This window comes from Urtica dioica, chromosome 11 (assembly GCF_054948205.1).
Source record: "Urtica dioica subsp. dioica isolate 48M chromosome 11, U.dioica_male_clone48M_v1_H2, whole genome shotgun sequence".
In the NCBI taxonomy this organism is placed as follows: Eukaryota; Viridiplantae; Streptophyta; class Magnoliopsida; order Rosales; family Urticaceae; genus Urtica; species Urtica dioica.
This window is the reverse complement of record NC_142766.1, coordinates 20,006,942-20,026,494: the sequence shown is the minus strand read 5'-3', so window position 1 is coordinate 20,026,494 and position 19,553 is coordinate 20,006,942. Positions and strand designations below refer to the sequence as shown.

At 33.9% G+C, this 19,553-nt stretch overlaps 1 protein-coding gene and 1 pseudogene across 1 annotated transcript; both read left to right on the top strand.

Annotated features, from left to right (window-relative positions):
• Positions 1-74: 74 nt before the first annotated feature.
• LOC149382125 (auxin-induced protein 15A-like) lies at positions 75-809 on the top strand (annotated as a pseudogene).
• A 4,220-nt stretch (positions 810-5,029) lies between these two features.
• Positions 5,030-5,797, top strand: LOC149382124 (kiwellin-like). The gene has a single exon (XM_089600687.1). The coding sequence runs from the start codon at positions 5,066-5,068 to the stop codon at positions 5,699-5,701; it is 636 nt and encodes a 211-aa protein (XP_089456813.1). The 5' UTR covers positions 5,030-5,065; the 3' UTR covers positions 5,702-5,797.
• The last annotated feature ends 13,756 nt before the right edge of the window (positions 5,798-19,553 follow it).

The window sequence follows — 19,553 nt, the reverse complement described above, 5'->3', positions numbered from 1 at the left end:
AGTCTCATGTGATCCCTTTCATTTTTTGTAGTCCCTCACTTGACCCACATATACATTCTTGTTCTACCACTGATTCCATAGCCTTCCTTGGTGTATATATACAAGCATAAGTTTTCAAGGTTTCAAAACCATCAAACTTCATCACAGCAATTAATAACATTTCCTTTCTTCCTCACAATACTTTTAGATCTCTCTTCTCTCTATCAAAATTATAAAAACATAAAAAATGGGTTTCCGTTTGCCCCGAGTTGTCCCAGCAAAGAAGTTTCTTCAGAGGTCTCTCTCCAATTCAAGTACTAAATCCACTTCGGTTTCATTGGATGTCCCAAAAGGTCACTTTGCAGTTTATGTCGGCGACCATGAAAAGAAGCGGTTTGTTCTTTGTTGTGCCAGTCTCGTTGCTGAGTCAGCCTTTGTTCCAAGAATTGCTTGTCCAAGTTGAAGATGAGTTCGGATTCGATCACCCCATGGGAGGTCTTACCATTCCTTGCAGTGAAGACGCGTTTATTGACCTCATTTCAAGCTTAGATTGATGACTCATCATTTACACTAGTTTATTAGATTAGGACAATTCTGTAGAATAGAGATCATTGCGCTGTATAGATACTTTTTTTTCCTTCTCAATTCCTTGTGGAGTAGATAAAAAACAGCTCCCATGATGAGAATGTTGAATGAACCTATCAAAATAATAAATTCAAATTATATATGCACTTATATTTACCATCAGTAGTTCTTCATTCTTGTTTTGAAAGTTTCACCTTAATTTGTATCTACAACGGATTACAACCAAATAATGGATTTTTGGCTCATTTAGTTCCTAACCATTTTTCGTTTTAGGTATTTTAGTCCTGAACAATTTTTAAGGAGCAAAGTCGTGATCGACTTTTTTCTTTTGGCACAATTGTTACCTTCCGCTAAATAGTTGAGGGAATTTTCACGGTCTAAAGAAAGCATGTTCTCAATATTTCGGAAGCGTATGCAAACTTGATGTTAAAAAAAAGTTTGTTGTGTCAATATACACAGAGAAAAATAAGTGACAATTTTAATAGTTGACGGAATTTTCACGTGTTTAAAGAAAGCTTGTTCTCAATATTTCGGAAGCGTACGCAAACTTGATGTAAAAAAAAGTTTGTTGTGTCAGTATAGGCAGAGAAAAATAAGTGACAATTGTGAGATTTAGTATGAATTTAGGCATCATATTCTCAAGATTCCGAATGGTTAATGCCTGATTACTTTCTAGTAGAGAATCACAGAGAAAAGTGAGGGAACTAACTAAGCTTAGTTCTTTAGAGCCAGACAAATTTTGAAAAGAAAGCCTAAACAAATGTTAATCTTGTAATTTTCTCAAATTAAAAATAAAGGCCATGGCTGGAAAATGTTCAGATCTTTGACAACTAGCGAGCAAGATAATCCAACTAAAAGACGCACTCTCCAAGCAACTAGGAATAATTCCTACGCAGATTATTAACTTGTATACATGTAATAATTATTCCCCACGCAGATAAGCAAACATTTATGAAGGGAAAAAAAACATTGATACATGATAAACTCAAGGCTTTGATGTATATAACCGACTATTCATGTTACTAAGACATTCAGCATTTTTTAGTTGATACTTTTGCACTTGCCCATTTATGATTTTTAAAAAGCCAATAAATTAGTTCTGGCGAAAAGGGAAGTGATACTCCAAACGCAAATAAATTTGGTATCAGGCGACTTCGAATTTGAAATATATAAGATACGAATATATTTGTTCCGTATAATAGGGGATATCATGAGCTAAACTGAGACGCGATTTCTCGAGAAAGAAAAAAAGTTTTGTTTTCAAAGGTTAACTAAAATATGTCTACGGTGAGAATATACAGCACGGCAAGGAACACCGCTCGTCACTAAAGAACGCACAAACCGACAAATACGAGAACGACAGCGAGGTTGTGCCTTATCTTCCGATTTGATAACTTTGAAATTCAGAAAATAAATTGAGAGAAACGAAAACGAATATGAATACTATTATATTAGAGTTACATTGTGCATTGCTTGTCCAATAATACATTAAAAATGAATATAAATAGGTAATATAATAAATAGCTAAAGACGAGTGTGTTGTCGCAGTTTTTCGGACAACTATTTAGGAGTCCAAAGTGGTTAGACCCAAGGCCAGACCAAGTGGTCTCACTTCGGTTCGAGCGTGTCGGGCTTGGTATCCCAAGCCGTCCCTTAGCTGTTGGTGGTGTTAATCTCGTCCAGGCACCTGAAAAGCAAGCAGAAAGAGGTGTGAACTACAAAGGGGAAACAGAGGGGTGCCTCTGTTTACCTCTCCGACGCTCAACATTAGTAGGATTGATGTGGATATAGAGGGTTTAAGTGTTTAGAGGCCGAGACTTGAGAGAAACGAGTGAGGTACGAGTTCAACAGCGTTTCAGTACTCAAGAATGAATTACCTGGATTAGGGGAGAGACTCATGTATTTATAGGCGACCAAGGGGCGTTATGAACAACCCATTGGCCGAGGGCTGCCTCTGACTCGGCCATGGAGGCCATGGACGGCTCTGACTCGGCCATGGACGGCTCTGACTCGGCCATGGACGAGTCTGACTCGGCCATGGAGGCCATGGACGGCTCTGACCCGGCCATGGACGGCTCTGACTCGGCCATGGACGGCTCTGACTCGGCCATGGACGGCTCTGACCCGGCCATGGACGGCTCTGACTCGGCCATGGAGGCCATGGACGGCTCTTTCCCGGCCATGGACAGCTCTGACTCGGCCACGGCGACGAGGGCCGACTCTGAGGTGGTCGTGCGCCGGGAAAGACTCGGGGAAGCCGCCATATGTTGTCGTTGCCGTACCGGGCCGGGACGGACCGGTAACAGAGTGCAACGACACCGAGCACGCCGGTCAACCGCTCTGCAAAAACAACATCGTCGACGACTCCGACTCCGTGTGACTGCTCTCGGGCTTGATAAGAATAAGGGTATTGTCGACATTACTTGGTCTATGGTCTGATTATACTCATCCTATATAGTAATTTCTTCCTTAATATAGTACTACGTTTCTTTATTTAAGAATTGATAGTGATATATTTCCCAAACCAAATGCTAAGCAGAGTTAATTGAGAAGCGCACAAGTCTATAAGTTGTTAGATATATTTTGTAGGGGTATTCATGAGAACCGACAAATCAAACAACCCGATCACCTAAACCAAACCGTACTCTTTTCTAACCCGTCTCATTGCAACCCGAAAAATTTTGAGTTGAAACCAACCCAACCCGCAAGTGTTTCGGATTTGTTTGGTTTTTGATCGTCATGAGATTGGGTTGAACCAAACCAACCCGATCCCGTTAAAATAAAAAAAAATTCTCTAAAAAAATGAAAAATATTATCAAGGTAAAATAAAAAAAAATACACCATATGTTATATGGTTTTAAAATAAGAATATAAATGCATTTTTAAATTAATTAATTATTTTGTAGGTGTATCTTTATGCTCACGACAGTTGACAAATAGATAATATAAGTAAATTCAATATGATCATAAAGACTTATTTATATTAGTTCAACAGCTCATTTTTTTATTACTTTACAGATTTTTCATGACGTCTAGATTTTTATGGAGTGTTAAATTTGAGATGAGACATAATTTATTTGCATGGTTTTTTTTTATGAATTTGATTCGACGATTCTATTTTATACATTTGTTGTGACAAATTAACCCGAACAACTCGACTTAAACCACCCCAAATAAATCGAACCAAACTAATTAACCCGATTAATATCGGTTCGGGTTGGTTTGGTTTTCGTACCATAAATGGTTTGGGTTGGGTTATAAAAATGACAAACCGAATATTTCGGGTCGGGTTCATGAAATATACAAACCCGAATAACTCAACTCGATGTACAGGCCTAATATTCGTCGTTTAATTGTTTCTATTATTTGAATTCATTATTATGTATGTTTAAAATGTTTATGCGGGTGATAATTCAGGCTAGAGGCCATCTCTCTCCACAGCCCACATCCCTGGCTTATCGCCGTGGGTCAAATTGGTGGCTACGTCTATGTGGGTATATATATACTATAGAAATTATTAACACCCTTAAAATATTCTTTACTCATACTTGGCTTATCGTCGTGGGTCAAACTCCCCAACAAAAAAGTATGGAATGGGATTCTCAGTTCCATGAATTATTGGACTGGGAATGGCCGAATTTTATGACCGGGGATCCCAATTATCAGTTTTAATTTTGATAACATGAACCTTTTAATTTATCTCCTTGACTCTGAGATTAATTTAGTGATGTATATGTTTAGGAGAAAAAAATACATAAAAAAATTGTCCAACAATAATTTGATATTTTTAATATTTATATTTAGAGACTCTAAATCTAGTGACTCTACGAGTTAGTGGCGTTATAGTATTGAATAGCATACTTGGCAATATAATGGACTCTTAATTAAAAAAAAAAAAAAAAAATCAGTTGACAATCGTAGTAATAATATATGTAACAAACACATTAGGCCATTATTTAATGGGGATTATGCGAATCCAAATCCGCTCTCTAAGATATAATGACATAATCTAGTTTTATTGGAGGGAGGGACACCTACGAAAAAGAAAAAAAAAAAAAAAAAAGACAGAGATACACAATATGTATGATCTTATTTTGTGGAGTAAGAAAAATGATAATGGATATGGGAAGTTTATAGTCAATGTTAATGGCCTACGTAAGTGGGACCCGCAGTTTGAGTAGACAAAAGTCACAGTCAATATATAGCTTCTTTTTTATGGAAGGCGCCAAGAAAGACCGAGATAAAGCAATACTAATACTAATGCGCATAATGGATTACTCTATTTAACGGCCCACTTACGCCCAATATAGCCGTAGAGAAATTATGAAAACAAAAGTCGTTGCCCCGTGACGCAAGTTAGAAACTAATCACGCAGAGAATAACTTCTAAAAATAAAGAAACAAAGGCGTGGTCAACTCTTCTCGCTTGTTATTATCATCCACCGCTATATATATAGGACTCAAAATACACTTCTTAAAACACACACACACACAAAACAGACATGGCAAACAAAAACACGTCTCTTCTTCTCATTTTCCTTTCCTTTTCCCTGACGGCGACGATCTCCACCGCCATCTCCTCCTGCGGCGGAACCTGCCGAACCCTAGACGACTGCGACGGCCAGCTCATCTGCATCAACCGCCGCTGCGACGACGATCCCGACGTCGGCACCACAACTTGCAGCGGCGGCGGATCTTCCTCCGACACGTGCAAGCCGTCGGGGACGTTCCAGTGCGGGGCCCAGTCGTTCCCGGTGTTCAGATGCTCGCCGCCGGTGACGTCGTCGACGGCGGCGAAGCTGACGAACAACGACTTCAGCGAGGGAGGGGACGGCGGCGCGCCGTCGGAGTGCGACGAGAAGTTTCACTCTAACACGGAACGGGTGGTGGCGCTGTCGACGGGGTGGTACGCCGGCGGGTCGAGGTGCGGGAGGACGGTGAGGATCAGGGCGGCGAACGGGAGGAGCACCACCGCCAAGGTCGTCGACGAGTGCGACTCCACCGTCGGCTGCGACGACGAGCACGCCGGCCTCCCGCCCTGCGCAAACAACATCGTCGACGGCTCCGACGCCGTGTGGACTGCCCTTGGCCTTGATAAGGATGTGGGTATTGTCGACGTTACTTGGTCCTTGGTCTGATCATTCATATAACTTATATCCCGTGCTTTGCTTCTAATCATAATATTAATTCGATTGACTTGGTCATTGAATAATTATAAACCTATACTTTACCGATTTCGTGTCGATGGTCCAAAATATTGGAAGCTTTTGTGATCGATGGAAATTTCGACGAAAATAATGTGAAATTTGAAAAAATTGTGATGACTAAAATTTCGATAAATTGTCAACGGAAATAATGTTACGTAATTATAAAATAAATTATCACCACCAATTTAAGTCTCAAATATAAAATAACTTCGAATTCTCTTAAAAAAATTTAAAAAAAAAAAAAAAAAAAACATATGTAAACCGCACAACATAAATAAACAACTTTCATTCGGCAATATTTTACAAAAAAAAAAAAATCAAAACAATTCGGATTCATAACATTAAAGAACTGCCGCGGGCACAAAATCGGTGAAACAACATGCGAACATCGGCGAAATTACCAAGAAATGACGAATGTTGTTGATTTTACATGAAAGACGGCGAAATATTGAGGCACAACCAAAATCACTGGGAAAAGTCGTCGATTTGCATAGATGAGCTTGAGCGATTTTTTTAGGGTTTCGACCTTGGATTCTTCGCAAATTGTCATGACTTTTTGGATTTTATACACTATCTCAAACGATATCTGGACTCGAAACGACATGGAGATGGAGACGACATTTCGACGACAAAACAATGACATAATGTGGCGAAACGACTAAAATGATACATTTGTGCCGGAATGCCAAAAATAATACAATTTCGATCTTGAAATATCCCAAAATTTTAAACTTGATGACTTTGTTGTTGTTTTGAAGGGCTAATGCTTTTTTTTCTTTTTAAATTTTATTTCTTGGCCGTTACAAATAGCTTATTAGAAGATACGTACTAATTTTTTAAGTACTGTAAATTATCAAATCATTTACGTAGGTTTTTTTTTAGTAACAATAATTTGAGGCTTTTGCATTAGATAATAGTTAGGTATAACACCTAAAAATACAAGGACAATTAGGTAATTAGCCCATAACTCAACCTCATTTTAAAAAAATATCCAAAGTTTTATTTTATTAATAAAATAGTTCATCAAGCCAAAGTAAATTAAATTAATTGTTTTAGTTCATTTTACTTCATCTTATTAAACTATTTTCTTAATAAAATAAAATTTTGTGTAGAATCTTAAAAGAAAATATGAGATTAGTTAGTTGCAACAAAATTTTTCGAAAATATAAACAATAAATATATTTCAACAAAAAAATAAAGTATTTGAGACATATATGATTTAAAAACTAAGAAAGACAAAAATACGATAAGTAACACTATATTTTGAGCAAGGTCTACCGATTGTGGAGAAGAAATTTTTTAGTGTATGTAACGCCAAAATACTTACAAAAAGCTCAAACCCAATAAAATTAAAACCCAATAAAATGAAGAGATTTGTAACTAACTAGGTCACTTTAAACATGTGATTTTGGATCTATCTTATGTTTATGTTTGACAATTTTTAGGGATATAGCCAAATGACTTATGTGGTAATAATTAAGGTCTGATTTGCCTTTATTTATTAACAAATTCGTCACTTTCTCTCTCAAATTTTTTTAAAAATAATTTTTTTTTGCATCAAAACTTTAAAAATTCGTATATTTCTCATACGAACTCGAAATTGAATGATTTCAGATCCTACAAATTCGTGACGTCGAGATCTTCAAAAATAGATCCATTGTGTTCGAGTTCATATGAGATAGATATGGTTTTTTGAAGTTTTTATGTAAAAAAAGTGTAGGAAAAAATAGGAGAGAGAAAACGACGATTTTGTTAATAAATAAGGGTAAATCATACCTTAATTATTGCCACATAAACATGTTGGCTATTTCCCTAAATATTGTGAAACATAGGCTAAAAACAAATTTCATAGTTTCATTTTGACTATTTTACTACACTGCTCTAAAATGAAACTGTAAAATGTAGAGAAAAAATTTAATTAAATTATGAAACCCTATAAAAAGTTAATAAAAAAAATTGAGTGATAAAACTGTCAAAAATATACTGTTGAAAAAGATATGTGGGAAATAAAAAAATAAATGAGGTTTGTAAAAATTTAGAGAATTCAATTTGAAAAACATTATAATGACATGGCACATGGGTTATTCTTGGGCTAGGCCCGTATATGGTTAAGGTCAGGCTAATTTACATTTTTTTTTAAATTATATTTTCTTTTTAAACTTAATCTAAATTATTTTTTATTTCATAATAAACTATGTTTTTTTTTTTTAAGGCTTTAATAAACTATGTTAGACGGTATATTTTTTATATTGACAGTTTAATTTGACTTTTTTTATATATTGTTTATGATTCCTTTTTTTTAGTTTGTAGTTAGTTCAAGGCAAAATTGTTTGATGACTTCAAACAAATAGTCGCATGAAGTTGAAAATTCGAGATTTTAGATAATTAACATCTTATATTTGTATAACTTTCCATTATACATATGGAAAAGATAAATTGACTAAACTACTACTATTTGATAAGTTATTTTTTAATTTCCTGCCAAAAATTTAATGAGAAATTGCCCCATTTACCACCAATTTCATAACATTTTCCCACTTTCCACCAAAAGACTAATTTGACCTAAAATATCACCATCTATGTCAACAATGATAACATCTATTTTTGCCCTTCACTATTAGATGTCAACATTGTTGGCATAAATGGTGGCATTTTGGGCTAAATTGGTCTTTTGGTGGAAAGTAGGAAAATGTTATGAAATTTGTGGCAAATAAGGCAATTTATCAAACTTAATTTGATTAAAAATACTACTAAGCAATTTGTAAAAGTACAATTTTACCCTCGACAATTGATGTCAACACTTTATGTCAATTGTTGACATAGATGTCAATTGTTGATATATATGTCGACAAATAGAGAATTCAAAATTCACAGATGTCAACAATAGATCTCAATTGTTGACATTTATGTCAACAATAGATGTTATGAGGGTACAATTGTATTTGTATAAGTGACTTATTAATACTTTTTTTTCAAATTAAGCCTTTGGTGAAAAATTAGAAAAAACTTATCATATAGTGATAGTTGAGGCAATTTTTTATTTGAAAAATGTAAGACCGGTGTTTTTATGGTTTAATATTTTTAAAATAGTGCCGGTTTTAAATTCTTTTGAAAAGTGATAATTTTTTTTTCAATAAATAATACTATTATTTTAAATAGTAAACAAAGTTTAAATAGAGGTAAGAAATAAATAATTCTTTTAACTTATTATAAACATCAAGAAAAATAATTATTTTAGAACTCTAAAAATATTATTTTCGTGATAAAAGTTTAGCATCATATTCTTGCGGCTATGGTCACGTAGTCTGGCCCACCTAGTGTTTCTGCATAAATTTTAAAGAATTATTGTTGAATCTCAGCCATAGGATACTGGTGGATAGAGATGTGTTGTAAAAAAATTCAGGTTATTTTGTATTCAAAATAACAATTTGAATTTATTTATTATTAATTTATAGGAAACATTACACATAATTGATATATAAATTTCAATTATGTTATTACATAGATAAACATACCGTTATCTTATAATATTCTCATGTGATTTTAATTTGGAAATATGGTATGATTGTAACTTTGAAGTCATTAATGATATCCTTCTGCTCTGGCCTAGGTTCGATAATTTGAATTTCTTGTTTCATCCTCGTGGTTGTAATAAGAGCATCTCCAGTCGAGCGGGATAACTATGCTTTGGCGTTATAATTCACTCCAACCGAACCGTATATATAACGCCAATATAGCGTTATCTACTTTTCATAATTGTTTTGCGCTATATATGGTGCATTACTATTCATCACTCTAAAAACACTTTTCACTTGTTATTTAGTCCTTACAAATTTTGTTATTTACTCAATTATCATTGTTTTATAAAAGTATTTCATATTTATCTCAAAAATTATTTATATATATTAAATATTTTAAAAGACCACAATATTTTAAAATACAACATTGACATTTGAAGTTTGGGAAAAACTAAAATGACATTAATATTAATACCGAAACGAAATAACATTACAACGACATCGAAATGCAAAACTAAAAAAAAGACATTAAAAAAACAGAATACAACAAAATAAAATTGAAAATAAAATTACAATACATAAACTAATACTCGGGGAGATTAGCGTCGGATCCTCCAAGACCGGTGAAATATTGCGAATATGAATCGGAATTATGAAGTGGTGTTTGAGATTGTTGTTGTTCGGCTCTCTTTTGTAAAACCTTGGCTTGTTCAGCTTCCCAAAATGCACGAACATGAGGATCTGATACTCTATTTAAATTCATTTTCATTATTTTATTTTCTTCTCTTATTGTTTTCAAATTATTAGCCTTATCTATACTTTCTAAGAGGCGTTCCCTCATATCACCCGACTTCTTCATCTGCTCAAGAAGTAGTTTATTTCCTTCATCAAGCTTGCTGATGGAGGAAGCTACTTTGTCATCCGTTTTCATTTTTAGTTTGGCTTTTTTCACTCCAATCGGTCGCTCAGAAGGAGATGGTTGTCTAACCGACTCGGGAGTTTGTTGTTCGGACTCCGAAAAAGAACACGAACCTCGAGATGTTTGTCTCGCACTTGAGGCTCCGTCTTGAAATTTTTCAAAATTCTTGATGATGTTCCACACATGATCAAACTTCCAACCTTTCTTGAATTTTTCATCGTCTGCAAGCAACACTTTAGCTTGATCCATCTGCAAGTCGATATATAACCAATTACAATAACATAATATTAAAAAAAAGATAAAAATAGCAAAAATACTCACAATATCTTCAGTTGAAGCACCGCTCGGGTGTCTATTCTCAATTTGCCGAATGCATGCATGCATTTTCCTTGTAGCTTTCTCAATTACTTGGATTCGGGACTGAATTGATCGCTTCGAACCCATCTCCGAAGTTGGTTTTTTTGCATTGTTATAGCTGTCTTCAACACGGCTCCAAAACCTATCAGATGATTGGTATATACCAATGATAGGGTCTTGAGAAATCTCCATGTAAACTTGACAAAGAAGTCGGTCTTCTTCATGAGAGTATCCAGAAGCTCGACTTGTCATTTTCTTGTAATGTATCGTACTCAAGGCTCAGTAATTTTTTGGATGAATAACACAACTTATGGAAGATACTATTTATATAATATGTTCTCACTCAAAGCTCTCACGCTTCCCTGTTCTGACGTGATATGATCACTCAATGCCACTACTCATCAAAGCTCTCACGCTTCCCGGGTTCTGACGTGATGTGACCACTCAATGCCACCACCCATCAAGAATCTCACGCTTCCCGGGTTCTGACGTGATGTGACCACTCCATGTCACCACCCATCAAGAATCTCACGCTTCCCGGGTTCTGACGTGATGTGACCACTCAATGCCACCACCCATCAAGAATCTCACGCTTCCCAGGTTCTGACGTGATGTGACCACTCAATGCCACCACCCATCAAGAATCTCACGCTTCCCAAACCGGCATCTACACTCAACGCCCTATAAATAGTCTCAGTTTTAATTCATCTTTCACACTCTCTAACACTCAACGCCCCATTTACATTCTCTAACACACTTCATCTTTCATCATTCATCTCTCAAAATGAGTTTTAATTCATCATCTTCTTCATCTTCTTCCTCTGATAGTGATTTTCAACTTCAAATGGCTCAAATTGATGAGCAGGAGGATGCTATATGTCATCAAATTATCCAAAATAATATCACGATCATGCAAATTCTCAACGAACATGCCGCCGACCAAACCATTGAGCGCAACGTAGGAGGCTCGATTCCAGGACGTGCTTTCATCAATCGGGATCGAGAAAGTGCAGACCGGCGACTTTTCAATGATTACTTCTCAGAATCTCCGCTCTACAACGAGGCCATGTTTCGTCGGAGGTATCGAATGTCTCGCTCTTTATTCCTCCGAATAGTGGATGTTGTTAAAAGTCACGACAACTATTTTGTACAACGGTTGGATCGTGTTGGCAGACTTGGGTTGTCACCACTTCAAAAAATAACTGCTGTTTTTCGGATGCTGGCCTACGGTCTTCCGGCAGATGCCACAGACGAGTACTGCAAAATAGCAGAGTCCACGACAATTGAAAGCCTGAAGAGGTTTTGCCGAGCAATGGTAGAGGTATTTTCTGAGCAATATTTAAGATCACCAACTCCTAATGACGTTGCTAGACTTCTCCATATAGGTCAACAACGTGGCTTTCCGGGAATGTTGGGTAGTTTGGATTGTATGCATTGGAAATGGAAAAATTGCCCTACCGCGTGGGCCGGACAATAGACGGGTCGTAGCGGAAAACCTACAATTATTCTAGAAGCTGTGGCTGATTATGATCTTTGGATATGGCACGCTTATTTTGGTATGCCGGGAAGCAACAATGACATCAACGTGTTAGAGTCTTCTCACCTATTTTCCAATCTCACTCAAGGTATTGCTCCTCCCGCTCATTATATCATACAGGGAAATGAGTATAATATGGGTTATTATTTGGCTGATAGTATATATCCAAAATGGTCTACTATTGTTCAAACTATTCGAGAACCCCGTGGCCGAAAAAAACAATATTTTGCAATGAAGCAAGAATCCTGTAGAAAAGACGTAGAACGTGCTTTTGGAGTTCTCCAAGAACGGTTTGCAATTGTGGCGGGACCGTCAAGATTTTGGAGAAAAGATGTCTTAAAAGATATAATGACTACATGCATAATAATGCATAACATGATAATAGAAAATGGGCGTGATCTCAACGTGCCCATTGAAGTTAACATAGAAACGCCACCATTGGGGGTTGAATTAGCGGAGAATGATGATACACGATTTCATGAGTTTTTCAGTCGCTACAGACAAATAAGAGACAAAGATGCACATATCACGCTCCGAAATGCATTGATCGACCCATTTGTGGGAGAGATATTCTAATTCAGATGTGTAATTGTACTTTTTTTTTATTTTTTTTTATGTTATTTGTTTTGTATTGTATTTTGTGTTTAATAAATATTAAGTTTACTTTGTGTTAATTTGTATTTTCAATAATTTTATGGAGTAATACTTCATTATTAAATAATGAATAAGTGGTATAATTAAAATATATTAAATAAATATAAGGGTATATAAATAAATAAGAGAAAGTTGAATATAAAATTAATATTTCAATTTGGTGTAGAAAATAGAGTTCGGTTGGAGATGAGATAGTGTTTGATGTGACATGTACTGTAAAATAGAGTAGAAAATGGTGTTATCGGATGGAGTTGGTCTAAGGCGGCCCATGTGCTTGCCAGATATGCGTGTAACTTTGTTTCGGACGCCCGTTGGTTAGGATCGGCTCCTCCGTGTGTTTTACACGAAGCCGAGATTGACTTGCGTGGTATTAGTCCATGACTGTAACCACGTTATTCCTCCGCCACTTAAGTGAGAGTTTATTAATATATTTTTCCGTGATTTCGCCCACGTTTCTTCAAAAAAAAAAAAAAAAAAACTTGGAAAAAGTTAATAAGGGGAAAAGTTAAAAAAGAAATATTATTACTTGATTAATAGTAGTACAGCCATAAATTATTTGAGCAGGACTGCAGGAGTATGCCAACATTGCCAAGTTGCATTCTTAGAAACATTCGGTTTATTTCATTATAGGAGACGGTGAAGCTACACAATTTTGTTTTTAATAATTAAAGACTAATGGTGGTAAAATAGATATATGCCTTTTTATTTAGGGAGATATATGCCTTCTTTATTGCCAATTGTGATTTGATGGGATAGCCTTTTTTTTCTTTTCTTTTTTTGCATTGGACTGAGATGCGATAGCTAGAGTTCTTTACCATTAATAAAAAATTATCCCAAAAAAGATTCTAAAACAAAAGTCGTCATTTTATTTCAACTTTTAAGTGATATATTAAGCTATTTATTATTGAAATGAGTAATGAATAGTCATTTCATTTCAACCTGGATAATAAAGCTAACCTTTTTGTCGTGAAGGATAAGATAGTCAATTGGCAATTTGAACCGTTGAGTGGCAATTTCGTAGAATAGCAATGAAAGAGCAAACAATAAGGACATGTTAAAGGAGCCTACCGTTACTAGATGACATGATTATGATGACGTAAGCAACCCGAGGGCTATCGTCAGCTAAAGATTGTTCCTTTTGCAGTGAATTTAAGTAATTAAGACATTACCACTTACCAGTAAACCTTTTCAATCAAACTTACCGTCTATTCAATCCATGCTAATTCTTATTATTTTATTTTATTTGTAGCTAGTTTGTATTATTAATATATAATTACAGGTGAAGAGGACGGTAAAAAATAAATATTTTCTTAATAATAATTAACTGTTTAAATAAAATTGTGTACTTTAAAATTTCGATTAAAAATTATTCCTTCAATGTTGATGGATCAAATTACAAATTTTGTTTTCAATATAGGATGTAGGGTTCCTCAAAAAAAAAATATATATATATATATATATATAGGATGTAGGCATCGATTTTAAAACTTAAATAGAAATATAATTTATTTATTGTGCTAATTTATTTGAATGAATAAAGTGTGTTTTTATTTACCAACATTTTTTCCCTAAAAAATAAATTAAACACAATTAATTTAAAACCGTGAATCATTAGTTGATCTTTACGTATATTGAAAAATGATCATCTGGGCGAGAGCTTTGCTTTCGTACAAAACTTAAAAAAAAAAATTAGTTTAGGTTACGAATTACGCATTTTTTAAATTTAGTTAAGAGAGATAAATTATTTATTTTTTGTACATCAAGTGGAATACATTTTGTGTTATTAAAAAAAGTTTGACCATATTTTTTTTGCATACTGGTGTAAAATTTATAGTATATTTGAGGTTCAAACTGCACAAAAAAAGTCCTAATCATAATTAATGTGTTTAGTTAAAAAAAATCACAGTTAAATTCTTTTATGTGTTGCTGTGGTTTTCGCCAGAGTTAACAATCACGGATTCTACAAAAGGTATTCCGATTTATTGTAAAGAATGGGCTAAATTTTTGTCTCGTTATTCTGAACTTTATATTAACATACAGGAACATAACGTAGTAAGCAAAATAGAACAAATTCGATTTCAGATAAATATTGTTGAATATGCGAATGTAAGTATAAATGTTCGATTGAATGAGATAGGTCCGTTTCTTCAGACCATATTTCCATATTACTAGTAAAAATCTAACATTCACATACTTAATTTGCGTTGATGCATTCATATCCTAAAGTGTTTCTATTTATTACATCGGTTTCAACATTTAATTATAATTTGAATCCTTTTGGATCAGGATGTCGTCGAGTTGTCTTTGTCCGCTCGTCCTGCGAGCTCGATGTCGTATACTAGTTCATTATTTTATATATACTAGTTCATTATTTTGAGAAAATATACTAGTTCATTATTAATCCACTATCAAACTGGTCATGATTTTTATATGTCAATCAAACTGACGTTTTAAATGGACCGCAGTTGATTCGTTTCCTTTACCTTTTCATATGGCATTTTCGGAATTGGGTTTAATTCATTGGGCCTTCTAAGGGGGCGGCCAACAATAGATATCATATGTTTATAATATCGTAATTTTTCAACTCAAATTTTTATTCATTATTGCATAAATTGACTACGTACACTCTCTTTAATGATACTCTTTCTAGAAAATTCCTATAGTGATTATTTACATGATATCTAAATTTTCAATCACTTGAATAGATAAAAATAGTATTGATGGGAAATTGAAACTCAAGAACTCCAAACATTACGTGATCAACGTCGTGTTAACTAAAATGAATAAATTATACATTGAAATAGATAACAGTACAACGATTTTTTTTTTTTTTTACTTTTCATTGACATTAACTATAATATTTATATCTAAACACCACTTATCTTTATTCATTTGCGCATATATGTAAGTTATTTAAAAAAAAAAACAAAAAGACAAACAACAGTCTTTGAATCGTGGAGAACACAGAAAGATGCAGGGGATTATAATCGACAGTTGATAATCATCAAAATTACAAATTCGAACAAAAAAATTCATGAAACAGAGTTGCAATTCGAATATGAAATGAAGTAATCTCTTGGTAGATATGAATTCTATTATTTAATTTCGATTTAAGGTTATTTTTTAATTCAAATTTTAGAATTTGAAAGTTATGATACAAGTTTGGATTTGATTCGATTTTTCTTATATTAGAGTTAACATCAATGAAATGGAGATTTGTAACACTGCTATCAATTTCAGGATATAATTTCATCATTTTAATTAGTTAAACATATGATATGAACTCGATATTTTTGAAAATCAAAGACCATACTCGTTATTTCATTAAAACACATAGTATGTGATTTTTCCTAAAAAAAAAGTTACATAACTACAAACATAAGTCAGTAAAAAATCAAATAAACAAATATTTCGTTGGTTCTGTAAAAAAAAATAAAAAAATATTTCGTTGGTCAATGAAAAATTTCATTAAGCTTCTGTGCATATTTCTTTTCTCTACTTTTTAAATTATCTCCTTTGTCTCTTTCATAACAGAGTAGCTAAATTGTTTTTTCTCCAAGACTCAAAGTGCAATTTTTTTTTTAATATATTTGTGTAGGTTTTTTCTCCAAGTGTATGTCTTTTTGTTTTTGTCTCTTTATTACTTTTTTTTTTCTTATACTAGCTCAAAAAAGGAAATGAAAATATAGCGTAGAAAAGGTCGAGCATATAAATAAATAATATTAAGTATTGAAGTAGCTAGCTGTTTATAATTGCATCTGTCGTGCAAAGACATTCAAAGTCTTTTCGAACAAGACTGGACATAAAATTTTCCAGATATTCGATTGGATGCTAAACTATACAAACAAAATCAATTTAGACTGATTCAAATATATTTATACTCAGACGAGCTTGACATATAGTCACATCCTCATAGCTATCTAGTGTTATTGACTCTGCCACCATCTATCCAACTCTTGCTTTTTTAGATATCTATTATATATCTATTTATGAAGGCTAATTAAATATACTATTGAATATTGATGATAATTTACATATTATGCAATATTGGGTGGAGTAATAATTGTTTACTGATTAAATGCGTGCCTGCTATCCTATCGATTCCTACTCTTCCTATATATACACACAAAATTTAAGTAATGATTGTTCGATGTTCATATTTTATGGTCTTCAATGAAGATACTTAACCTAATGGTTTTTCTTTTTAATTTAAAAAAATTTAAATATAATATATTTGAATTGTTGGAAACGTCAATTTTGAGAGTGACACTGACATACCTGAGGCATCTTAAACTTAGGTACTCAATACTCATCAGGTTCTTATTATTCCTTGGGTAAAAGTCTCTATCGAATTCATTTGTTTCCTTATGCTAAAACATAAAAAATAAAAAAAAAATAAAGTTATTGTTGCTTTTTTTTTTTCTTGGTGTTAAACTCATTAAACGTAGCCAGAAGCCCAGAGCATTTTATTATTATTTTATTTTTAATATATATGAAGAACGTCGCCCGGAACATTCTTGTAAATACCAAATGTGTCGATAAAAAATAGATAGTAGTTAGGTTCAGTAGGAACTGATAATAATCTTTTATTCAATTTTAAAATTGCCTTCAAAACCAAATCGCCCATATATAAAAATCAGAAGTAGAATTTATGTTTGTTTTGTTTTAGAACTTATATTAATGCTCATCATCCAAAATTTCCACATGATAATATCAGTCCAATCTAAATCAGTCTAATCCCTCCAAACTCTGCTTTGATATTTTATAATAAAGATCTATTCTTAAAAAAAAATCAAGTTTCCCTAATTAGTCATCAACCAATGACGATAGTGATTACGATTTACGAGTACGACTAATAAAACACATCAATAATGAAAAAAAAAAAAGAAATTAGATCATCTACCATGACTTATTGGAGGTTGAGTTGAGTGAATGAGATGAGAGAGAGTGACTGTGAGCCCCATGCAAATAAATAAATAAAATGAAAATCCAACATAAAAACAAGTGGGTCTTACGTTTTTTAATATCACACGTCACGATTGAGCCTAATGAAATGACAAGCTCATAATGGAGGTCCCATTGTCCCATCAGTGTGTATTAAATATTAATTATCTTTTTTACTTCCTCTCCTGGAGGGTGACGAGAAACGAACAGAAATAATAATTAAATTAATACAGCAAAATTACATGCAAAATCAAAGGGATCAAACTCTCACTTTCACAAATCAATTCACAATTTACAAAACTTCTATTGAAAAAATCCAGACCGGGCCTTGACAGAAGAGCCCCAAAAACAGCCTCTATCTTTACTCTGATTGGACCGTCGCCCAGACTGGGCCTAGAACCCCAAACGCATCACCAGCCGTAAGATCTAGATCCAACGGTGATCTTACGTCCTTCGGTGCGATCGAGGAATATTATTAAGGGCCATTCTTGTCTTACCTTACGTTACCTCAGAAATTTTATGGTGGAGTGTCGTCAGCCGTTGGATAGGGCAAAGAGAAGAACAATCGGTCGGTCAAGAGAGACTCTCACTATTGAACTCAGAGTGAATGTTTCCAATGTATATTTTATTTATTTATTTATTTTTGCACATAGCTTTACCAGTTTACCGTACGTGAGAGGCAATAGTTCCCATGTGTTGTTTGAAAGTTTGAAAATAGCCAGTCTTTATTTATTTTATTATTATTTATTTATCGGTAATCGGAAAGCTTGAAAGAAAGGTAAAAATAAAAGTAAGGGTACAAGGGATGTTGATTTTTGGTTCAAACAAAAGAGATCATGTTTTACTTATGTATTTAATACTTTCTGGGTCGACGAACGTTCAATAATAAGGTGAGTACAATCTTCTGAAGGTGAGTTATATGAATTCATCAGTATCGAGTACTACAGTTTCGCTCTCTAACCAATGATGGGGTGACCAATAGATGTGACACACGTGTCGAATCGTAACTCCCTGTGAGGTGGGTCTCTGATAGTCCATGCAGATGAGTGAAAGTGAAAGACAAAACTAGATTTCTGTCCATTTTTGTTGTTGAGGCTCTCAGTAACTAGTGTTTTGTCTTGTCACATTGTGTGTGACAGACGGTGAATATAAAATTCATGTGACACCATGTTTGTGTGAAGCGAATAGTGGTCACGATGTGTTCATGTTCACGATAACAAGAGTTACGCTTACGCATAACTACTATGCATGTGACAGAATCTTCATTATTATTACATTTATGGCTCGTAAGAGTTAGTAAGTATGTTCGATAGTTATATTTATGAGCGTGTACCTGCTCTTTTCTGCGAAAAATAAAGAGATTGCTCTCTGAATTTGGCACAAAGCATATGTACCTAGCTAATTAATATATATATATTTATATGTAACTAAAATAAAACCTAATATGCATGGCTTCAGATAGTTGTTGAATGAACAAATGGAGTTGTTGAAAACTATATTTATATTTTCCCGACCGTTCTGATATCCTGATATGTACATGTTTAAGTTATATTTCATGTCTTTAATAAAAAAATAAAAAGTTATATTTCATGTCTTTAATAAAAAAATAAAAAAAGTTATATTTCATGTCACTTGTTTTGAATAAGTGGCAATGTTTTTTTTTTTCATACCGTTCTGTTTTCCTCTTTTAGGAGTGAGAAATTTTACATTGTAATTTGAGAATAATGTCAGCATTGGGGTAAGTGAATACTACTTCTCTAGTACGCGATATTGAATCTCACGGATGCATTGCTCATATTTATTTAATTTTGGAGTGTGTAACATAAGAAATTCTCATACTTATTCAACTCTCTT

Coding starts and splice junctions, on each gene's coding strand:
- LOC149382124 (XM_089600687.1), top strand. CDS start 5,066: ATGGCAAACAAAAACACGTCTCTTCTTCTCATTTTCCTTTCCTTTTCC.